At 41.8% G+C, this 25323-nt stretch overlaps 1 protein-coding gene across 9 annotated transcripts in view; it reads left to right on the top strand.

Annotated features, from left to right (window-relative positions):
- The window catches only part of ITPR1 (inositol 1,4,5-trisphosphate receptor type 1), a 336719-nt gene that overhangs the window by 202664 nt on the left and 108732 nt on the right, over window positions 1-25323 (top strand). For 3 of the 9 annotated variants that reach the window (XM_029050126.1, XM_029050122.1, XM_029050124.2), the window contains 4 exons: window positions 895-930; window positions 2270-2320; window positions 6618-6750; window positions 15963-16153. In XM_029050126.1, coding sequence (XP_028905959.1) covers window positions 895-930; window positions 2270-2320; window positions 6618-6750; window positions 15963-16153 — 411 coding nt within the window. The remainder of the gene's footprint in view (window positions 1-894; window positions 931-2269; window positions 2321-6617; window positions 6751-15962; window positions 16154-25323) is intronic. The other 6 variants (XM_029050131.1, XM_029050125.1, XM_029050132.1 and 3 more) reach the window with 4 other exon arrangements.

Below are 25323 nucleotides of genomic sequence, written 5' to 3'. Positions count from 1 at the left end.
TAAATTCCAGATATATGAATTCCAGATATTATAAGCAGAGAAAAAAGTATTCCTTTTTAGACACACAGATGTCATTTGTGCACCACCTCTTAAATACACTGGGCTGAAAGGAACAGGTAACTAAGAAACATACTTATTGAAAGTCAGGAGCATGGGGAGGTCTGTTAGCTCTTTCAGAAATTTCAGTGTCATATGGATTAATATGGGTTCCGTAGTGGCCGGAAATTTATTCAGCATAAGTCATCTTTACCGTAGCTATGTACCTGTGTTTACTGAGCCCTGAAACAAATGCATTTACTTTGGGAATTTAATGTGTCAAAGAAGCAGAAAACACCAGAGAATAATTTTCTGTTGCTATTTTGGGCATCAGTATCCATCCACTTTTAGTGACTGGTCTGTAAAACACGACTGAGGTGCAGGGTTGAACAATTATTCAGGTGACTTGTAGACGGATCATTCCTTAATCCATCTGGAGCAAATCAACTGAATAACTGTTCAAACCTTCACTCCTCTAGGTGAGTTTTATTGCAGAACCAGCCATGTGGGTCACAGTTTGTGGTAATCTGAAACTACTTTGCTGTGTGTGATGCTCAAAAGCCCCATGCCATAAATGGATCATCTTTGATGCCTTTAGATGCATTTCCCCCTTGTTTGACTTGTTTGTTGGTGGTAGATTTCTCCATTTCTGTCCAATTGTGTCTAGTGTGCAGTAGAATTATTTTTTATGTGTAATTTAAATATTTTCACTTCACTGTATTTGTTTTCCTTATATCCCACTTCAGCGAAGTCTTTGTTCTTTATCACGTATACTGTCCATAAGTTTTGATTATTCAACTTCTGTGTGGCTAAAAAACTCTTTTACTAATTAACGATGTACATTTTACCTTCAACTAGCTGCCGCAATCTCCAGAAATGGAAAACTCTGTAGAGGTGTGTTGTCCACCTATATTTGTCATGCCCACAAATATGGGTGTTTCAAAGTTGTCCCGATTGAGTGTCTTCACTGCTTTGACCTATCAGGAGCGTTATATTGAGTGGACTGAGAGAAGCCCAGCAGCTATGTTGGAACTTTTTTTTACTACTTAAAATCCTGTGTTGTCTCAGGGCAAAAGTTACCTTCTCATGCCTTGAAGGCAAACATGAAGGAATTCCTTGGGTCAATTAAAAAGAGGTATCATTTAAAATATGGGTATAGGTCTCTAGAGTCCTTTGAAAGTTTTGATGTATTTTTTCAATTTAGGAAATTTGAATCCTTCCAACAGTAAGATGAGGAGACTTTCCATTCCTCTAGGAGAAATAGAAGTCTCTTCAAATGCATGCTGAGAAAAGTGCAGTTTCAAAGTTCCTGTTTGGGACTGTCTTAACCTTGGAGTGGAAAATTAAGAGCCTCTTGGACGTCTTGAATTTTAAATTCCTACTTGGAATAAAACATGAAAAAGAAGGTCGTGGGTGAACCTATAGGACTTATATCACAGTTTATAAGGGCTTATACCAAATGATGGCTTGGAGTATATTAAGTTGCATCTGATCTGTGGGAGGTTTGTATTTCCTTTTCCAAAGGGGTAATAAAATCTCCATTTTCAAAATAGATGCAAATCCATACTGACCAAGTTCTAATGGAGTTTATTTTGGAGGACCATGGTAAAGGCCTTATATAAAATGAAAAACACACATAGTTATGATGCATGAAAGTGAGTTTAAATACTGATTTCTTTTGGATACTCTAATAAAGATGGAATTAATACTGACTTAAGAATAACTGCACTTTACTCAGAGCTGATGTGTGTATGTGTGGATATGTGTGTGTGTGGATGTATGTATGTAGGTACTTATGCATGGACTGAAGATTATTTAATAATAACAGTAATGATGATGGCATTTGTTAAGCGCTTACTATGTGCCAAGCACTGTTCTAAGCGTTGATGCATGCATGAGTTGCCAAGGACTTGGCACTGTGTGCTTTTGCAGTGTTGAATGACAAATTACTGATAGAGGAGATGAAAGTCTACAGACCTTTTTTCCATAAACCTCTGCGAGAACGTTGTCCAAAACTGCATGGCCTACATAATTCTAAAGACGACATATGCAGACCAATGGTTAAGCACTATCTGAAATAGATGAGCACCTGTATTGTCTGATAAGATGGTTTTTTCTTTTCACATTGCTCTCAGCTGTATGAATAGCTCTCAACTTTTCTATTAGTTATAGATGCTAAAGATAGTAGTGTTTCTTTAGTATCATACTTAAAATGGACTCTCTGCCTGCTCAGCAGGAACTTGATCAAAGTCTACCACTGAGGCAACTGGAAGACCATAAAAGGGTATGTAGTCCCCAATATTTGGAGCTAATAATCATAACATCTCTGTCAACTCTCATTGTGATTTACAGAATGTAGTTCATGTTTTGTTAAACATTTACTGGATTAGAACTAATCGCAGACCTTTATGTAAATGAAGCTGATCGAATGAAAAATAACATCGTCTTTGTCTAATCAGAGATAGAAACGTCCTTTTCATACCAAACTTATTCCAAAATAACCATCATGAATAGATACTAGCACCTCTTTTTCTTTCCATAGTCTTATTTGTATATGGTCAATAATTGTGCTTTTGAAAAACGTCTCGCCTAACATGCAGCATAAAGTGTGTGCGGAAAAACACTAGCCATCAGAAGGGTGAAAGCTTCTGGGTTTGGTTCTCCTGTGTTCTGCCACCACAAGCAATCCCCACTGTCAGACACTGAATCTGCCCTTTCCCTCAGGACCTTGGCCCAGCCAGGGAGGAGTGTGATGCTTCCTTCATCATCACATGGTCTCTACCCGCAGCTGCCTGGGGAGGGGGAGGCAGATCCACAGGTGTGGTTAGTCAAAGAGAATGGGGAAATCAGGAGCCTGTTGCCAACTATTGGTCCTGGCTCTAGAAGGAGGGTAGCTTCTTTAGAGCCCTCCTTCCGTTGTCCTGCAGGTCCTATAGTGCTCTCTTACCCATGCTCTTTCCCTTGAAACTAGTCTGTTCAAGATAATAATACTTGTTAAGAGCTTACTCTGTGCCAAGCACTGTTCTAAGCACTGGAGTAGATACAAGATAGGTTGGACACAGTCCCTGTCCCACGTGGGAAACACGAGCTAAGTAGGTGAGGCAGGAGCAGGCACCATTCATTCAGTCATGTTTATGGAGTGCTTACTGTGTGCAGAGCACTGTACTAAGCGCTTGCGAGATTGCAGTATAACAATTAACAGATATTCCCTACCCACAGTGAACTTACAGTCTAGAGGCACACTGTGAGGGGTGTGTGTGTGTGTGTGTGTAGGTAGGAGAGGGGAAAAGGGAGTAAGGATTCACTGGGTGTGGGGATGGAGGGCTGGGGTACTGCCGACAGCAGCACCTGCTTTCTCCTCAGCATGCTCCGTTTTCGTCCGTAGCATGTTGGTGGAAGAATGTAAGGGGAAGAGATATGCGTGAACTTGAAGCGTGTAATTTTAGGCAGATTGCATGGGGTTTTTCAATAGACAGCAATCTTTCCTGATGTGTGTGTATGATCTGATTTTCTCCTCCCTCCATCCCACTTCTTGGGAAATCACCAATACGAGGCTGAGTCCATGAAGCATTCAGGCCAACTTCCCTCCTTGCTGTTGAAGATGACTAAAATGAAAGCCTTAGTTCCCTACCTGCGTGGACGTCTATTGATCTTCTGCAGATGCCAGTTTGAAAGAGATAAATGGAATTAATTAATTTCCTAAGCAGATACAAAATTAGGTCTTACAAATTTTCTCACACCACTAATCTACTACCGATACTCTAATTTGATGGTTAATCCTAATGAGACTGTTGCTTAACATTTTTTTTCCTAGGTAACGTTTGTTGTATTCCTTACTGCAGTCAAACATCTGATATTTGTTTGCATACTGTAGGTGTTAAACTGCTGGAAAATACTAGCATTATTTTTAAAGAAATGTTTCACAGCCAACTGTTTAAAGCTGAAGAAATGACGTTTTTTGGGAAGTCATATTTTCTCTTGCTTTGTTGATTTAAGAGTCCTCAGTCAAGTGTATTTTGATCAGCTTAGTAATTTTTTGATCAAGGTGATCACGAAGTCCTTTCCTCACAGTTTTTAAAATTTCATGGCTCAAAGCATTAGCTATGAAAACAAAGTATTCCTAAAATCCACTCCAGTATTCATGAGTGGTTTTTAACCAGAAATTCTCAGAATGGCAAAACGGCTCTCACTTCCTTTAATTTCATATTTTCTTCTCTTAATGAAATTCTCTCCACATTTTATCCATTTCTATACAATCAAAAATGTGTCTTTTCCTGATGTTGTTAAAATCCCACTTGGATTTTGTTTTTTAAGAAGGATATTGTGACAGCTAACCTTTTATAAGCATGAAAAAAGAGCTAAAATCCCGAGGGCATTCATTGATGATTAGAACCCAGGAGAAAAAAAAAAGCATGGGGGATATGTATATTTTTCTATATTAAATGTATTTCACAATGTTCTCTTATAGAAAGTAAAGGTACCATTTGATGCATCAGTTGCTATGGCAACTGCTGGGGTTTTCTGTTGAAGAGAAGGGAAAATGGTAATGTAAAATCCCATTGTAACTTTGGCATAGACGATGCATAAATATTGCACTCACACTTGAGTACACATGTTGCAAAATTGCGTGTGTTCTCTTTTTTTCACCTTTTCTTTGATTTGACCTTATTACACTGTGTACTCTTTACTTGCAAAACTGACAGCAGAAATCTGTCATAGGTGCGTGCAAAAAATGGGCAATGTAGTTATCTAATTCAATTGTTTCATGGAAGGGTTAATTTATTGATTGTGCCTTCTTTCTTAATTAGAAAATGGAATATATTTTACTGACCATTTAAAACTATGCGATCTCATACTTCCTTCAATATGGAAGTAACAAGGCTGCCTTTTGAGCAGGCTCTCAAGCTTTTCCTGAAAATTATCCCTCTTGAAAAGCTATTTTATTGAGCATCTACATTACCAATGAAAACCTTGGGTGAACAGATGTTTTCTTTGTAATGCTGGTATTTAATGGTATCTAGTACTCTTAAACTTTATTACTAGGACTACCTGGATTTTCTGTGAAGTGAGAAGTTACAAATTATTCAAAAACAGCCTTCAAGGAGTTTTTCTCCTCCATCAGAGACATTTTGTTAAAGGAGAATGTATACTACCAGAATTTAACGCAGTCATTTCAGACAATGTAATGATTTTCTACTCTCAATTGGTCAAAGGTATAGAGAGAGCCTCTTTTCCATAGTTATAAATGTCCTCTTCTCTTTTGCTAGGCTCCAGGGGCTCTGCCTCTCTTTTTTTAAAATAAAAAAATTGAACTTATATTTTAAAGAGAAAACGTGTGTACAGCAGGGCCTTTGCCCTATTCCTTTAATTTCCAATTCCATCAGCTGGTTAGTCGGTTAGTTCTTTGTAGAGTCCCTGAATAGCCATGTAACATAACTTGGTGGATGAATTTTTTTATTTTTTATTTTTTTGAAGTGGACCTGGGTCTTTGGAAAATCTGGACAATTGAAAGCTTATATTTTTCCACCACTCTTTTGGCAAATGTAAGAACCTCAGACCTCGTCTCCAAAGCTTATGAAAAATCACTTGAAATTCTTTTGAGATGTGTTATGCAGGTCTCTTCAAAAGCAAGCTCTTGGGGATCAATTTAGAAACTTGCTATGCCTCAGCACCTCTTCTCTCTTGCTAGACTTATCAGTTACTGCTTTTGGTACACATCATAACTCCAAGACTTACTACATTCAACTCCAAAATGGCTCAGTGGAAAATTTGTAAGGTCCTTTTAGCAACCTACAGATTCAGGTAGTTTCAGAGAGTCAAGGGTTGCTAAAAGCTCTTGTGTGATGCAGTTATGAGGAAACAATTGTCTCCCATTGTGCCGGCTGATGAAAACAGCCAAATCAGTGACTGCAGACACAATAGACTGCTTTCTCTAGATTGGAGAGGAGATCTGGGAAGCAGTGATTTATTCACAGTTATCTGGGATGGCATTGATTCTAATGTCCGGAGAATTCAGCATGTCCTGCTAATCTTTTTCATGATAGCTTCTTTTATACGTCAAGATTGATAAATGGAAATGGACAAGGTTATTGTGAGGAGAGGTTGTCATCAAGCCTCAAGTATGATCAAGCATGTCCTCTGGTCTCTCTAATGGTTCAGCTTTTTAACACATTGATTATCTACCATGTTTGGAGTACTCTCTTTCCGGGCTGAATGGAGGCTATTTTCATTTCACCCAAGTTAGTTACTTCTATTTATTCGAGGAAGGCTTTTTTTATGTTTGCTTTTTGCACATTTTCCCACATTTTTTGAGTTGAACTAATTGTCCATATATGTGTCTATTAAACTAAGTTTGTAACTAATATTTCTAATGTCTGAAGGAAGAATATAATCACAATCAGTTTCCTAAACATGTTTTTCTCTACACTGTTTTGTGACATAAATTGTGTCATAAAGTATGAAATTTGTAATCATCTTGGTATCTTTCCCCAGCAAAACTAGGCCAATTATGGAATTTATTGACAATTAGTATCTTTATACATTAATTCAGAACCTGATTTCATTATCCTGTTTGAATTAAGGGTGAGGCACTCAGGCAAATTTTGGTCAACCGTTACTATGGAAACATCAGACCTGCAGGAAGACGAGAGAGCCTTACAAGCTTTGGCAATGGCCCGCTATCTCCAGGAGGACCTAGCAAAGCTGGGGGAGGAGGTAGGATATTCAATGTGCTAATTAGCAATATGTGTGAATTTAGCTTGCCATAGTGTATCTTCATGTTTCTTCATAACAGATTGAATGTTTAACAGGTGACTTTCCTTTTTTTAGCATTTTATTATTTCTGTAGTGCGGTCCATGAAAATAAGCCCGTAAATATTTTCATGCAGAATAGCTTCTTTCCATCCATCCACAATGGGATTAGGAAGGAGTGAGTGTTTTTCTCCTTTTCCAGTGGTGTTCATTTCCATTATATATGATTAATTGTTGGAGCTTTGCTTGCTTATGTGGCAAGGTCCTGCCCTAACAGGAGCCAGTCTCTGAGCCCCTTGAAATTTCTGTTGGCTGTGTCAACTGTAATCAATCAGTGGCATTTGCTGTGTGCAGATCACTGGACTAAGTGCCTGGGAGAATATAACACAACAGAGTTGGTAGACACATTCCCTGCCTACAAGGAGCACTCAGTCTAGAGGGGAAGACAGATATTAATGTAAAGTCAATTAAGGATATGTACATAAATGCTCAGGGTGGGGAGAATACCAAGTGCGTAAAGGGTACAGATCCAAGTGCGTAGGCAATGTAGAAGGAAGCATGAGTTGGGGAAAAGCAGGCTTAATCAGGGGAGGCATCTTGAGGAGCATGACCTTTAATAAGGCTTTGAAACTGGGGAGAGTGGTGGTCTGGCATATATATGGAGGGGGAGGGCATAGGAAAGGAGTCAGAAGTGAACTAAAATCAGACGTATATGTCCTTCTTCACTAACTTGAACTTGGCATTCTGGCCTTTTAAACCCGAATGCTTATGTGAGAAATATGGCAAACTCAATTAAATGACTCTACACTAATCAGCATAGCCCTGTTGTAAATTTCAGAGGGACAAGAGCTGGGTTTAATTTAGTCACAGGACAAATTAGTATTACTTAATAGTTGAAATGGTCTGGTCATTTTAGCTCCTTGTCCTACAACAGTGTTTTCCAAGCATTCATAGGAGCTGTAAATGTGTATGGGAGAAGCGGACCTAGTTTATCTCCGTAACCATAATAATAATAACAATAATAATAATTGTGGTATTTCAGCGCTTACTGTGTGCCAGGCACTGTACTAAGCATTGTGGTAGATAAAAGTTAATCTGGGACTCCCAGTCTCAATCCCCATTTTAAAGAAGAGAAACTGAGACACAGAAAAGTTAAATGACTTGTCTAAGGTCACACAGCAGACAAGTTGCAGATTTAGGATTAGAACCCAGGTCCTTCTGAGTCCCAGGCCTGTAGTCTGTTCACTAGGCCATGCTGCTTCTACTCATAAGGTGAAGCCGATTTACTACCTGTGGTTTTTTCAGATGAGGAAATTGAAACACCACATGTCTACTGATGGCCTGGACTCTGATACTTGTAAAGAACAACACTGTGATTTGAAATTATTCATAATAATAATAATAATGTTGGCATTTGTTAAGCACTTACTATGTGCCAAGCACTTTTCTAAGCGCCTAGGTAGATACAAGGTAATCAGGTTGTCCCAAGTAGGGCTCACAGTCTTCACCCCCATTTTACAGATGAGGTCACTGAGGCACAGAGAAGTTGCCCAAGGTCACACAGCTGACAAGCGGCGGAGCCGGGATTAGAACCTATGACCTCGGACTCCCAAGCCCGGGCTCTTTCCACTGAGCCACGCTGCTTCTCAATTTGGTCCTAAACATAGGCTTTTCCAAGTATTTCTCACTCCCCCCCCCCCAACCCCTAGATGTCTCTAGTTTCTCCTAGTTACTCCCTTAAGAGTAAGTTAGTTATCTCTTGGAAGCTGCATGTTTTCCCCACTAGGCTACCAGTAAGTTAGCTACTGCCTCAGGCCACTAAATGATTTCAGGCCACTGGTGATCTTAAATCATTAATGCAGCATTCAGAAGCCCTTACTTTAGGGGTGCGTCTTGGGCTCTGGAAGAATCCAGCTCATTATTAAATATAACATTTGCGGAGCCTCATCCCAGTTGATGTAAGCCTTTCAACATCCTTAGTTAATAGTGTTCCATTTAATAGCAAACTTCAGTTTATAATGGACATTGAACTGCAGGTGACTTTTACTGCTAAAAATTTCCATCCAAAGCTCTTTCTTTGCTGCTCTTATTGTCAGACTCCTGACTCGCTCCTTATTCCTTTTTTAAAAATGTTGATATTTTTGCCCAGAGATTGTTTCTGGTATACATTAAAGAACCACTTTTCAGAATCACCGAAGTGCTGGGAATCGCAAGTATATTGATTACCCCTGAAGTCATTTGCCAGGCTGCACTTGGCAAACCCTGCCAACAGCCAAAGATCTCTGCCTGTGTTCCTGAATTTTGCTATCTAGACAGTAGATTGTGAACTGACGCAAGGAGCGACAGAGATGGAAACCTGAATCAAGAAAGTGAAGGTGGTCTTTGAGAGAGTGGCACTGTGGCTCTAACATGGCACCATTCTTCAGACCAAGCTGAAGGTGTGCACAGCAATTGCTGTGTCCAGTCTCTGTGGCTCTGAGACCCGGATTTATCACAGGCTTCAGATTCTGCTCCTGGAGCGGTTCCATCAATGCCAGCTACAAGCCACATGCAACGTCAAATGGCGACACAGTATCACAAACAAGATCCTGAAACTCGGTCAGATCACTCTCTCACAAGCCCGTAACTTGGGCGTATCCTTCACTCATCTCTCTCATTCAACCCACATATTCAATCTGTCCCCAAATCCTGTTGGGTCTACCTTCATAAAGTATCTAAAATCTGCCCTTTCCTCTCCAGCCAAACTGCTACCACACTGAGCCAAGCACTTATCCTATCCCACCTTCACTACTGCATCTCTCCTCCTCGCTGATCTCCCTGCCTCCTGTCTCTCCCGCTCTAGTCCATACTTCACTCGGCTGCCCAGATCATTTCTCTACAAAAATGTTCAGTTCGTGTTTCCCCACTCCTCAGGAACCTCCAGTGGTTGCCCATCAACATTTGCATCACACAGAAACCCCTTAGCATTGGCTTTAACGCACTCGGTTGGCTCACCCCCTTCTTTCTTACCTCACTGATTTCCTACTACAATCATCTCCACACAATTTGCTCCTCCATTGCCAATCTCCTGACCGTTCCTCGTTCTCACCACCGACCCTTTACCCACGTCCTCCCTCTGGCCTGGAACTCCCTCCCCCTCTGTATTCAACAGACCACCAGTCTCCCCACCCTCAAAGCCCTATCAAAATCACACTTCCTTCAAAAGGCCCTCATTTCCCCTCCTCTCTCTCATGTCTGTGATGCCAATGTACTGGGTTCCGTATCCTTTAAGCACTTGAAAGTCTTCCCCACCCTCAGCCCCACAACACTTAAATACGTATCTGTAATTCATTTATATTAGTGTCTGTTTCCCCCTTTAAACTGTAAGCGCCTTGTGGGCGGGGAGTGTTTTTACCAACTCTGTTGTATTGTACTCTACCAAGCACTTAATACAGTGCTCTGCACACAGTAAGTCCTCAATAAATACCATCGATTGATCACTAGCGGCAAAGTAATACTTGTCACTTGACCCCTTTGCACCCTCTCTGCCAAATTTAACTCTCTGAATCCCTGTTTCTCTGTCACTCTCACTCCACCAATCCTCAACCTTGAATCTCAGTATGCTTCCTCCGCTGGTGTGTTTGGGCTGTGGAGTGCTGTGGGTGGAAATCTATGCATCAGGATGATGATGTCCATCTCAAATTCATCTTCACTTGCTCTAATTCTGCCCTCTCCTCCCATATCAACTCCCATGCCCTGCAACTTTTCCAGACTTTTAACTCTCCTCTTAAATCCTCCAGTGTCCCCACCTTCCCCCTCTCTTGCCCCAATGGCTTTGCCAACTATTTTGGTGACAGTATCAAAGCCATCAGGTGTTAAACTCCTCAAAATCTCTCGCTCACCTCCCCAGGTCCCTCTTCCCATCCACTCCCATTCTTCCCTCTCATCTCTCAAAAGGAGAAGCAGCATAGCTTAATGGAAAAAGCATGGGCCTAAGAAGCCAGAATACCTGGGTTCTAATCCCAGCCCTACTGCTTGCCTGCTGTGTGACCTTGGACAAGTCATTTAACTTCTCTGTGCCTCAATATCCTCATCTGTAAAATGGAGCTTAAATTCTTGCTCTCCCTCCCACTTTGGCTGTAAGCCTCATGTGGGACAGGGACTGTATCCTACCTGATTATTTTGTATCTACCCCAGTGCTTAGTACAATGCCTGGCTCACTGTAAGCACTTAACAAATACCACAATTGTCATTACTTATATTAGCTCTCCCTCCTGCTTTTGAAATCTACCCCCTCCACCTGCACCTCTGACCCCATCCTTTCATACCTTCTCTTCTTCCTTCCCTGATTGCCATCTTCATCCACTCACTCTCTGATGTCTCCTTTCCCTCTGCTTTCAAACATGCCCAGGTGTCCCCTTTCCTAATAAAGAACCTCTACTGACCCTTCTTCACCATCCAGCGCTTAGAACAGTGCTTGGCACATAGTAAGAGCTTAACAAATACCACCATTATTATCTATTGCCTCGTCTCCTTCCTACCGTTCCTGTCCATATTCCTTGAGCAGGCTGTTTATACCCACTGCCTCCATGTATAATAACAATTGTGACATATGTTAAGTGCATGCTATGTACTAAGCACTGGGGTAGACAGCAGATAATCAGATGGGGCACAATCCAGTGGGGATGGAGAACAGGTTTTCTAATCCCCATTTTACAAAATAGGAAACTGAGTCACAAAAAAGTGACTTGCCCAAGGTCACACAGCAGGCAAATGGTAGAGGTAGGATTAGAACCCAGGACCTCTGACTTCCACTAGGCCATGTTGCTTCTCTCTCCTCAAACTCCATACTAGACCCTCTATAATTTGGCTTTTACCACTTCATTCCACTGAAACTGAGCTCTCCAGAATCATCTTCTCTGCAATCTCACTTCTCCTCCTCCCTTAAGGATATTTCTACATGAATGTCCTGGTGGCACCACAATGTCAGTGTGTCAAACTGAACTTCTTATCTTCTCAAATTCTCTCCTCTTCATAAATTCCCCATCAATTTGGACAATATCACCATTCTCCTGGTCTTTCAAGCCCCCAATCTCATGAATAGCCTCTACTCTTTTCCCTCTTTTAACTCCCATAGTCAGTCACCAAATCTTTTAGGTTCTTCCATCAATCAATGATATCTATTGAGTGCTTAATGTTTGCAGACCACTCTACTAAACGCTTGGGAGAGCTTAATAGAGTTGGCAGACTTGGTCCCTGCCCTCGAAGAACTTGCAATCTAATAGGGGAGACAGGCATTAAAAAAATTACTTGTGGAAGCAACAGAGTATAAGGATATATGCACAAGTGCTGTAAGGATGAGGTGAGTATCAGAGTGCTTAGAGGGTTTGGACTTAAGTTCATAGGTGACTTGGGAGGGCGAATAGGGTAGGGAGATGAGAGGTTATTCAGAGAAGGCTTCTTGGAGGAGATATGATTTTCATAGGGCTTTGAGGATAGGTAGATCGGTGGTCTTTAACTGGTGACGAAGCTACAGGCAGGAGGGAGGATGTGAGTAAGAGGTTGATGGCAAGAGTGATGAGATTGAGGCATGGTACATATGTTGGTGTTGACAATAATAAATATGATATTTGTTAAGCGCTTATTAGGTGCTAAGCACTGTACTAAGCGCTGACATAGATAAAAGTTTATTAGGTTGGACACAGTCCCTGTCCCACATGGGGCTCATAGTCTAAGTAAATGGAGTGTGGAGGCTGGGTTGTAATAGGAGAGGAGTGAGGTTAGGAAGAAGGGAGAGAGTTGATTGAGTGCCTTAAAGTCAATGGTTAGGAGTTTCTGTTTGATGTGGGAGTTGAAGGGAAGTGGGGAGATGTGTGCAGAATAATTAAAAAAAAAATCTGGGCATCTTAGTGAAATTTAGACCAGAGAGGGAAGAAGCTTGAGGCAGAGAGGTAGGTGAGGAGGCTGATCATTGGTATTTGAGTGCTTACTGTGTGCAAAGCACTGTACTAAGCCCTTGGGTTATAACAAGTGCTTGTCCCACTGTTGTAGCAGTTTGAGTAATGGAGCAGAAGTAGAGGATTCTAGAGATGTTATGAAGATAGAACCGACGGGATTTTGTGACTGACTAAATTTGTAAGTTGAAGGAGAACCGAATCTAGAATAATTCCAAGGTTGTGGGCTTGAGACAGGGAGCTTGGTGATAGTGTCAGCAGTAATGGGGAAGTCAATAGGAGGAGAGAGTTTGAGTAGGAAGACAAGTTCAGTTTTGGACAAGTAGTTATGTCCTGAAGGGAGAAGGAAATGCGAGATTGCAGAGGAGAGAGATCAGGACTGGAGATGTAGATTTGGGATTCAGCCACATAGAGATGGTAGTTGAAGCCAAGGGAGTGAATGAGTTCTCCTAGGGAGTTGGGTATAGAAGGAAAATAGGAGACCCAGAACTGAGCCTTGAGGAACCTTCACAGTTAATTGGGGGGAAGCAGAGGAGAAGTGCCTACAGAAGCAGGAGAAGAACCTGAAGACACTGGTGTCAGTGGAACTAAGATTCTTTCTTCAACATATCTCCAGAATCTGCCCCACCCTCTCCAAACTGCCACTATGCTAGTCCAAGAAGTTGCCATTATCCAGACCTGACTACTGCATCCACCTCTTTGCAGACTCACTACAACTGGCTCTCCCCTCTCCAATCCCTACTGCACTCTGCTGCCTGGTTCATTTTTCTAAAACATCTTTCTGCTCACATCTCCCTATTCTCCCTGCCCTTTTTTATCATCTGTGCACCATTTCATACCCCCTAAGCAGTCAATCAATCATATTTATTGAGTGCTTACTGTGTGCAGAGCACTGTACTAAGTGCATGGGCAAGTGCAGTATAATAGAGTTGGTAGACATGGTCCCTGCCCATTATGAGTTTTCAGTATAGAGGGGGAGACAAACACTTTGCTTACCCCCCACCCCCACAGAACTTAAGTACATATCCTTATATTCTGCTACTTCTCCCACCTCTGTAATTTACTTTAACGTCTGTTTCCCCCACTGGACTGAACTCCTTGATCATGGATCGTGTCGACATACACTATTATATTAGTACAGCAAGCACTCAAATACCATTAATTTATTGATTGATGAATCTCTCCACTCTTCAAAAACCTCCAATGGTTGCCCATTTCTCTCTGCATCAGGTAGGAACCCCTGGGCACTTTTGTGGTATTTAAGTGCTTATTATGTGCATGTCATTCTAATAAGCACTGTGGAAGATACAAGATAATCGGGTTGGACACAGCTTCTATCCCACAAAGGGCTCTCATACAGTCTTAATCCCCATTTTACAGATGAGGTAACTGAGGCACAGAGAAGTTAAGTGGCTCGCCCAATGCTATACAGCAGACAAGTGGTGGAGCAGGGATTAGATCATTGGCTTCAAAGCCCTCGATCAGCTCTCTCTCATTACTCCCCAGCTCACATGATTCATTCTTTTCAAGCCAGCCTACCCACTGTGCCCTGTTCTCGTCTCACTCACTGCCAGTCTCCTGCTTACTTCTTCCCTCCTGCCTGGAACTCCCTCCCCCTTTGCATCTGGAAGGCAGGCCACTGATCTCCCCATCTTCAAAGCCTTTCTGAAATCACATCTCTACTAGGAGGCCCTCCCTGATTAGTGTCTCATCACCTCACCCTATTTCTCCCTCTACTGCCACCTTAGCAGTTGGGAATTCACCCCCCGGCCTCCATCTCCTGTTGCACTTATGTATATATCTTCAATCTCTGGATCTACCTGTAATTTCTTGTAATGTTCATCTCCCCTGATAGGTGATAGGCTCCTTGGGAGCTGAGATTGTGTCTATTAACAGAATTTGTAAAAGTGCTAAGTACAGCACTCTGCACAAAGTAAGGCTTCAAAAAATACTATCGATTGGCAGCTGCTCTTTGGTGGGCTGAAGTATGAGGGACTAGAAAGAAAGGAAGACGGGAACATCATTTTGGAGACATAGTGAAGCAAAACCCAGGTGATGTGGCACTGATTTGGACAGCTAGGAAGCAGAATACCCTGGCATGCAACAATTAGAAGTGGAATCTGAATCTTAGATCAAGACACCAAGAGCTGAAATCAAAATGTTTCCAGGCAACAGGGATAACAAATACAGAAAAAAAAATACGGTATTTGTTAAGCACTTACTATGTGCCAGGCACTGCTCTAAGCTCTGGGGTGGATACAAGCAAATCAGAACAAGTCCCTGGCCCACGTGTGGCTCACAGTCTCAATCCCCATTTTCCAGATGAGGGAACCAAGGCCCAGAGCAGTGAAGTGACTCACCCAAGGTCACACAGCAGTCAAATGGCGGAAGCAGGATTAGAACCCATGACTTTCTGACTCCCAGGCCCGTGCTCTATCCACTACACTATGCGGCTTCTCGCAAAAGTACAGCAATATGGGCCTTTAGATGTGTGCAGTGTGAAGGGCTTGTCAGCCACAGGCGTCTTATCAGCCACACTAGTAAATGCTGATAAAAATGTCACCTGTAGGTTGCCTTACCTTCAAACCCTGAAGAATGGTTGTCCCTATAAAGTTATGTAGACCAACCCCACTAGCCCGTCTTACCAATAAACCAATGCTTTTCTTTTCTCCCCGAGGCAATGCTTGAAAGTCTCCTAACCCCTGTATAATCTGCCCACTTATGTCATTAGGGGCATCAGTGGCCTGTCATTAGAAGCCCAAATCTTACAGCCGCCATTAGCGAATACTGGACGATTGCCATTCATTAGGTGATGGTTAAACACTTCTTTAAAATGCCTTCACATTTACGGTAGCTTTTAAAAGAAAAACAGAGGAAGAGGCTGGCAGTATAGATGGGGTAGGGAAAGAGGTAGGTATTGGGGCTTGTTTGAAGAGAACAGATACAAAGAGGTCAGAACATTTACATATCCATTGAGTTTGGCTGGGAGGTAGAAAGCACAGATATACTTTGCCCATCAGTGTTCGTCTTTGGGGACCGAAGGTTTGATATGATGCATATCCAGTTTCAGTCTTCCGTTACTTTCTTTTTTACTGTAAATGGTCTCAAATCAATTCCTAATCAGTCTCTGTGTCACAACTCAGTACATTTCTAATTGTAAGGGAGATTCTTGAATAGATGGATTTATGTGCTTTTCTGGACGTGTTTGATTGACCGGTCATTTGTCATGTCTCTCCTTTCTAGGGGGAAGTTCTGGATCCAGTACGATGAGTCGAGGTGAAATGAGTTTGGCAGATGTCCAGTGCCATCTGGATAAGGAAGGTGCATCCAATCTGGTCATAGATCTTATCATGAATGCATCTAGTGATCGGGTTTTTCATGAAAGTATTTTGCTCGCTATTGCTCTCCTGGAAGGAGGCAATACCACCATTCAGGTAGGAAGAGAACTGGTTGTCCCCTAGTCATGACACGTAGCAGTGTCTGTGATCCATTTCCTACGTCAATCAGATAGTGGTTATTAACGTGGCTTAAACTGAGAAGAGATCATTTTAAGCATGCATTGTGCTTATCCAATGTGGCAGATTGACTGATCCTGAAAGATGATTTCCATTTATGTCTTGATCATTTTAGTAATGTTTCCAAATTTGCTCTGAAAGGATGTCTTCTGAAAATAGAGGATATGCTGATAGAATGCAGAGGAATTGTTTCCTAAAAGTTCAAGGTCTTTAAAAATGAGCTTCTCCAAGATGACCATTATTATGATGATGACTGTAAAGAGCTCCGTGCGTGTGTACATGCATGAGCATTCACACACTATTTGAATATTTAATTTTTATTTTACATCCAGAATAACCTAATTTGCTGGTGATTTTACTTGAACTCTGTCAGGTGCCTTTTGATGTATTTAAAATATTTTTTTCCTCTGTCCCTAATGAATGAGCCAATTGAGACCTCTTGAACAGTTTATCCCTTGGGTGCAATAGAATGTGGACACAGATGCTCGTTCTTGTTGGAAAGTTGCACTGTTTTGTTCCCTCATGAATGTACCTTATTAACGGGCTTTGATTATCATAGACCGTGTGTTGCCTGATGAACTACACATCCTTTGCAGCATCAGGGTGTGCGGTGTTTAGGTGTCCTGGACTTGTGCATTTCTGACAACACCTCTAAAATAGAAAGTATATCATAAGTAATGTGACATGCGATCTCTTTATGAGGGCACTGTATAATGATTTGAAATGTTTTTGAATGCTAATTTCATTTTATGGAAGCTTTGAGTTTATTTTCTGTCTGACCCAAGTCATTCAGGTAATTGATAATTGTGTGGAATGTAGAAGTTTGTTTTCTTCAGTTCTTTCCCTTTGGGTTATGTGAAGGGGAGTTTAATGTTTTGACCCACTTCTCACTCATGTATTCACTGTGACTCCACATGAGAGGTCTAGTGTTTATTTCCATAACACTTCTAATGCCCCCTGGGGCATATATGGCATATACCCATTCTGGCGCACACAACTTCTACACTTTGGACTAGTTTAACCCCAGCTGCGTTCGGAATCTGGAATTCTATTTCCCCTATCCGTGGGCAGAGATCACTTCGACCAACTCCATTGTCCTCTCCCAAGCACTTAGTACAGTACTGTGTGCCCAGTAAGCGCTTAATCAATACCATTGATTGATTGGAAGATATTTACATCAGCAAATGGGTTGCCAGGGAGTTAAAAAAGGGAGTTAAAGATTTGTAATCAGCTGGGAAGATATTTACATTAGCAAATGGGTTGATAGGGAGTTAGAGATTTGTAATGAAATGTGTGGTTCTGGTGATGAAGCAAATGATGGGTTTTTACTGTTAAGGGCTTTGACTGCAGCAGGTAGCCAATATCTGAGCGTTAATGGTGGACTCATTGCCCTATTATCTCTTTCCACTTTCACTAAAACAGGGAGAGAAAGTACTCTGTGCTCCTCCAGGTTTTCATGGATTTAAAGGTATCTCTTCACAGTTTCTAAGGACAGGTGGTAGAAAAGTGGGTAGTGCAAAATGATCCCATAACTCTTCACTCCCTATAAATAGTGCCCTCCTATCTCCCATACAGGATTACTTATAATGGGCATTTATGTTTAAAGAGCACCTTTCCTCAGAGGAGTAGGAGAAATATTACACACTTGAAAATTGTGTCAAAGGCATTAATCATTCCAGCTGCCCTATGAGGAGGAGAGTGTTTGAGCTCTTATGAGTTGAGTGGTTATATTCCCCCTTATTGTTTCTTCACGGAGTAGTGAAAATGTGCACAGATGATTCCATTATCATAATCAGTATTTTCTGAGCACCTTTTGAGTGTGGAGAAGGTATCTGAGGCAGGAAAAAAATCCGTGGTGTTATAGAATGAAAGAGTGATGCTTCTTGATGAGGAATAATGGGAGCATTTTATGCATCCTGAATGTGCTTATGGGCCACAGGCATCACAGAAGATACTAGAATTGGAAAGAACTCTGAGGGATCAACTGTCCCAGCCCCCACCTTCGGGCAGATGAATGACTAAACAAAACTCTTGCAAGAGTTATCTTTCAGGTTGGTGGTGTAGTACTGAGTGCCCAAGGCTCAGAGAGTAGAGTGATCAATCAACTGTATTAATTGAGCACTTATTGTGTGCAGAGCACTGTACTAAGCACTTGGGAGAGTACACTATAACAACATGTTCCCTGCCTGGGTGGGAACAACATAATGTGTCTACCTCTTTACTGAAAGGTCAACTTCATTCTGACAGGCCAATCCCTATTCTTTTACTTATTCTATGACTCATTAAAACATCAGTGTTTCTCATTGCAAAGATTAGGTCAGCTGGTACTGAGATTTTCTCCTGCAGAGTGATTGAAGACCACTGGATTACTGAAACTGTAGGGTATCCAAATGGAGCAGAGGCTTTCAATTAAAGGTACAAGGACCCATGGGAGTAATGCTAATAATGATGATAATGGCATTTAAGCGCTTACTGTGTGCCAAGCACTGTTCTAAGTGCTGGGGTAGATACAAGGTAATCAGGGTGTTCCACGTGGGGCTCACAGTCCTAATCCTCATTTTACAGATGAGGTAACTGAGGCACAGAGAAGTTAAGTGACTTGCCTAAAATCACACAGCTGATAAGTGGCGGAGCCGGGACTAGAACTCACGACCTCTGACTCCCAAGCCTGTGCCCTTTCCACTAAGCCGAACTCCTGAAATAGACAATTTGAAAAACCTGAAATTCTCATGCCCCGTTCTGTGATTCTCATAAATTCTCAGCCATCAGAGTTCAGAACTTAGATCTAGAGATCTGTAGACTGATCCAAAATCTGAAATATCCGGAGGCTGAAGTTCGAACAGTTCTTCAACCTGGTGGGAGCCAGGTGATTAGTCATTTCCTTTCTGCATTATCATGCTTTCAGGCTGTTCTGGTTTCCTAATCAAATGAGAGTTGCTCACACCTATGTGACACCTAGGTAGTTGGGAAAGTTGTAGGGATAGTTGGAGTTGTCAGTCATTCCCCTTCTTGAACAGAGAGGCAGGTTGTGCTGTCAGTTGACCTCAAGTTCTTTAAGAAATGTGAGCTGAGCATTTTTGACCCCTGGATCGAGCTTGAAATGCTCTTCCCTCTTATTTAAAAAAAAAAAAAGAAGAAAGAAAAAAATCACCCCTTCTCCCCCCAGTCCTGCAGAAAAAAGAAATCTTTTTAGTTTCCGTTTGATGTCTTGTGGCAAGTGGGAAATTGTAAAATAAGCATTTGCTTATGAATTAATTTTTGGCTTACAGAGGATTTAGCAAACCTCATGGCACTTTCACATCCGTCCTGTACATCCTTGCCAATTTCTATGTTCTTTCCTTTTAAGATGATGCTTCCAGCGAGCCGGAATAGCTCCCGCTTTTTTTCTGTACCTCCTCCCTCCCCTAATTCCCCTACTCACACTTTCCCCCTCCTGTAGGATCTATGCAGAATGAGCCCTTAACAAACCATCCTTTTTAGTGAATCTAAAGGCAGTAAGCTATATGGGCTGTGCCTCCATGGCCATAGAAAAGCCATGCATCAATTGAAGGGGGTGGATGTTTCTTAGTTCTGACTAATTATTTCTGGTTGCAGAAGTACAATGAGTTTTTTATGTGCCAAGTGGCTCACTGCTGCCTACAGCTAGTACCGTACAGAATACTGGGCTGCAGACACACCCAGTAACTAACTCTTTCACTCACGTACGCAGTTACGGATGGAAAATATGAAAAAATTTTCTCAGCTGACCTGTGAGTGAAATCTCCTGCTAGGATTCCAACTCCATTTGGGAGCTTCCTGGTTTAAGGCTCTCTCCCTCCTGGCCCCTCTTCCTGTCTCCCCCGTCCCTGTCTCCTTAACCGCCGGTCATTTTTTTAAAGTGTCTCCTAACTGGATATAAATTAGCTGTAATATGTTTTATTTTCCAGAGAAAGGAGATAGAAAGCTCATTGGCCTGGGAATGTTGACAAGGGAAGTGCAGCCAGCAATGAACATGAAGGTTTAGGCCTATGAGTGAGGATTGATTTTTTACTTTGCTAAGAGGAGCAAGGCCTGTATGGAGTAAACCTGCAAGAAATGTAGCAGCCACATAGGAGAGGGAAATGAGTGGAGAACAGGCACGTTACACAAAGGGGTGGCTTTTTGGCAGGGAAGTTAGAAGTGAGTCATTCCTAAGTGGTGTTTTCTAACCTCAGGTTTCTTCCATGTGGGAAATGAATTCAGCCAACAATGAAGTAAGAGGTCCATTTTCTCACTGTCATGCCGGGATTTATGTGCGCAGCTCCCATTAAAGTAAATGGGAGTTTCCTGGGCAACTCCCAAGTGTATTAAGCGGGAGACTAGATCCATATGTTCAAGCAACGATGTCGGGAATAGCATTGCTGATACAACTTAGTTTCAGTAGAGATTTAAGAGTCAACCCTCTTTAGTGCTCCACCTCCTTTCATAGTTAGTGTTGAAAGTGTTCTGGTTTAATGAACCTGATCTTGAATGCAGGAAATTTCAGATCAAGAGCTGTCTTTAATAAAATACCTTGAAGATTTGGCTAGCAAAAAAAATCAGATTTTAAAAATTAAGCAATAGGCTTCTGGGCTTTGGGGTTTCTATTCCAAAGGAACTTCTCCTCATTTGACACACTTAAGGAAATTCATGGGAAAACATGCTACTTGATTTTATTAACCCTCAATACTATTTTATAATTCCACTTAGAGAGTTTCTTTGCTGGGTGGGTTTCGTGGCTGTATTTTCTGATGGCATAGAAGAATTACAGATGAATCAGAGAACAGGCAATATCCTTTTGTAATTGTAATGTGAACTGTGGATTGATTAATGATGATGCAAGTACTAAAAAATTCCCCGACCTCTTAATGTGAGAAAATGTTGCAAGGAATGAAAATTACGATGGATGTGTTTTTATTGTTTCTTAGCTATTGTGTTTGCCCGTCCATATTTTAAATAAAATACATCCCGATTAGATGATTTGGGTATTTCAGTTTGAGGGCATTTAGGGGACACTGATAATTTTGGAGAGACCCGTGGAGCCTCTATCACTTAGCACTGAAAAAATATTCTCACCTGAAAGGGAGCTTAGTAGTGAAGGTAAAATAAGTCAGATCAAGACCTAGACGAGTGCCAGAAATCTGAGAAGACAGGAGAACGTGCATCTCAGAACCATAATGGAATACTAACTTTTAAACATTAAGGAGAAAGCAATTCTTAGATCCCCTCAGCGAAGAGCCTAGATATTTCTCAATTTACAGAATGTGATCAGAGGCCAGTGAAGAAACTACTCCACTTTGACCTAAGTGTGAGTTTCAAAATGTGGCAGCATTTCTAATTTATCCTCTTTTGAAGTTAAAATTTCCCCAGTGTGACTCACATATTACTATCTTGAAGGAATAGTCACGACAGTCATATGCGGACTTTCACCAAGGCCCAAGGACGGAATGATAGGAGTTGACAAGAAATATTTTATAGTAACTTAAGAGCCTGGTTGGAGTCCTGCCTAGACTGAGATTCTGGGACCTGGCCCAAATGGCTGAAAACCAGCCTGAACTGGTCTAATCCAAGCCCAAAAGTGTGGGAGAAGGATCCGGGTATGGTACCTCTTCTTGATTTGACCAGGCCTAGCAGTCCCAAACTGACATGTGAAAACACAAATCAAGGGGGAGTTAATAATAACTGGTATTTTTTAAGGACCAAAGCCCCTGGGGTATAGCTACAAGACAATCAGGTTGGAAACAATGCCCATCCCTCATGGAGCTTATAGTTTAAGGGAGAGGGAGAACAGGAATTCAATTCCCATTTTACAGATGTGTAAACTGATGCACTTAAATGAGGTTAAATGATTTGCCCAAGGTCATGCAGCAGGTAGGCGGGAGAGCTGAGATTAGAATCCAGGTACTCTAAATGTGTATGTGTGTTGTGTGGAGGTGACGGGGGTGGGCGTCCAGGGCATCCCAAGGAACTCATCTTTCCCTGACCATGGGATGGGCCAAGGCACAACGGCAGGAATATACTTCTCCTTTTGTCTACTCTTTTTTTCTGACCTTAAAGCCCTCAAAAAATATGATTGATTGATTGATTGATTCCCAAATCCTTGCGATGATAGTGCTATCGATCAGTTTAGACATCCAAGTCGCTTTCCATTCCACTAGATTCAATGAATAGCAAGGTCTCTGAGAGTTTATTTGGCAGACTTATGCCACTCTCAACAACAATATATGAAGCAGAGGAGGGCACAGTAGCAAGTGCTGCTAGGGCGGTCGCTGACAACACTCAGACCAGAAATCCCTCAGCAAATGCTTTCTCCCCTTCAGAATGGACAGGGGAGAGATCAGATGAAAATCAGATGGTCTAGGATGAGACTAGATTAATTGTAACCTTTTCCGCCATTAAGGATGCATAAAGTGATTCTGTTCCATTGCCACAGGCTGCACTGTTAACCCCAGCCAGCAACCTCAATATGTAGGTTATTGGGCAGAGCAATGATGAGTGATGATGATTTTAGTGCCGTTCATCACCGCTACTGAAAAAACAAATCATTTGCCTGTCTAATTGCCAGTTGAATACTCCCTACCCTCAACAAAAATCTGAGATTAGCAGGCAATCCGGGATCTTGATCAGTTTGTCACTGAAGTTAATAATGTTGGTATTTGTTAAGCGCTTACTATGTGCCGAGCACTGTTCTAAGCGCTGGGGTAGACATAGGGGAATTAGGTTGTCCCACGTGGGGCTCACAGTCTTAATCCCCATTTTACAGATGAGGGAACTGAGGGACAGAGAAATGAAGTGACTTGCCCACAGTCACACAGCCGAGTTGCCACCACATGGGCACCTTGGACATCTTGGCAGCCCACTGTAGCAATACATGGCTCACCTCAATGGGGAAGGGGATAGAAAAGTTGCCTGCTTCACACCAAACCTGGGACAATTAATCCTTCAAAACTAGGGACAATTAATCAATTCATCAGTCAATCACCAGAAGGACTGCAACTGATGGGATTTCACTTGCAACAGTGAACCCAATAGAGCACTATTCTCAATAGTGCATAGAAAAGACCGAAGGGACTGTGAGCCCCATGTGGGATGGGGACCGTGTTCAACCTGATTATCTTATATCTACCCCAGTGCTCAGTACAGTGCCCGATGCATAGTAAGCTCATAATAAATGCCTTAACTATTATCTTTAGTGTTATCATTAGGATGCATCATGTTCAGGAATGAGGTGCTCTTTAGAGAAAAGACTTCAGGATGAGGCAGAATCAAAAACAGGACTGGGCACTTGAAATAGCTAAGTCATCAGATCAACATAGTCACCCATTAGTCTTTTCTGCCAGCCTGGCAGTATCGTACTCTCCCAAGCACTTAGTACAGTGCTCTGCACACAGCAAACGTTCCAAAAATGCCATTGATGATGATGGATAAGATCTTACTATGATTGACTTCTTCAGACATGAAGGATACACCTGGGAAGGGCACTGTACTATGCAGCATAACACTTATGCCCATATCCATAATTTATTTCAATGTCTGCCTCCCCCTCTCGACCACAAGCTCCTTGTGGACAGGGAACGGATCTGCCAACTCTGTTGTATTGTACGACCCCAAGCTGATAGGTCAGTGCTCTGTCCATAGTAAACACTCAATAAATACCCTGGATTGAGGAGGAGAATATAATGGAGAGAGTAAGCATGGGCCCTACCATCAGGGGGTTTACAATCTAAGGGAATGAATGTCCCCACCACCACACAGATACCCACAGTCAGTTGCAAGCGCTCAGTATGTCTAAGTTGGAAGGATGAATGGATGAGTCATTCCTGTTGGGAGTTACAGCAGTGGTTCCAGAGTGTTAAGGATATTAGATCCCAGACTTTCAAACTGTCAAGCCCCATCTCTGGCTTGTTCAGCACAGATTACAAATTGACCTAAAGTATTCAATCCATCAGTTGTATTTATTGAGCACTTACTGTGTACAGAACACTATACTGAGTGCAATACAACAGAATTAGCAGTCAAGCTTCCCTGCCCATAAAGAGCTTAGAGTCTAGAAGGAGCTTCCAGGCTAGAGACAAGTAGTGGACTAATTTTTATTCTGGCTAACAAAAGGAGTTTTATTTCTCTTTGTAATGGGTAGGCATCTGGGGCTTTTACTATACCAAGCTTTCAGTTTTGGGCCCCTCACTTGACTTGTTTTGCATGGCTACTCTTAAGCCCGAGGTATTTACTCATCACCCTTCCAAGACCTGCCTGAGTAACACCAACAAATGATGTTTGACAAAGCGGGACTGTTGGTGAGTTTTAATACAACTTGCTTAAACAGCAGAGTAATTTGCTTAGTATAGACCCAGCCTAGGGCTATGCAGGTGCAGATGTACTATAATGTTTCATTTGCTCTGCAGGCAAGTAAATGTTTCATATCCTTCCTCAAGAACCTTGTTTCTCTGATATGCCTGCTGCTTTATTTTCTTCATCCAAGCTCACAGGAAGATTGACTTGAAACTTGTTCTGTTTTCTTTTTTTGAAGACGAACTGAGTGTTTAAGGCCACTTTCCTGTAAGTGGAGATCAGAAGGTAGTTGGTTTGCTATCTAAACATCTACATAGCATATTTGCTTGGGTTACAATAAATTCACTAAATGAATGACAAGAGGATGTCATAAAGAGTTTCCTTTAGCCCTGGAGTCTCATTTGCCAAATAAAAATTATCCTTGCATAGTCACAGCTTCGCCTTAAGATTATCAGGTTTCCCAACTCTGTAAAAGGTAATGAGTAAATTCCCTTGCAGCACTACCCCTCCAAGGAGGTTGAGGTCAGCTCCTCTAATTAGCAGTTTTCTGAAAAAAAACTGTATTATAGATTATATTTCTATGGCTTTTTTTCTCCTGTATCAAGAAAGGCATATGTCCTATTGCATATGGACCATGTCTGATTCAGTGTCCCAGTACCCTTCCCCCAGAACTTTCTACTGTGCTACACACAAAGAACGTTTTGAACAAATGTCAAAAGTGATAGTGGTTGTTTGTGAATAGGTTGATCGAGATGGTAGAGAATCAGAATGACTTCTATAGAATCAGGTATTAGGTTACAACT

This window comes from Ornithorhynchus anatinus, chromosome X1 (assembly GCF_004115215.2).
Source record: "Ornithorhynchus anatinus isolate Pmale09 chromosome X1, mOrnAna1.pri.v4, whole genome shotgun sequence".
NCBI lineage: Eukaryota > Metazoa > Chordata > Mammalia > Monotremata > Ornithorhynchidae > Ornithorhynchus > Ornithorhynchus anatinus.
This window is presented reverse-complemented; position numbering and strand designations above follow the sequence as displayed.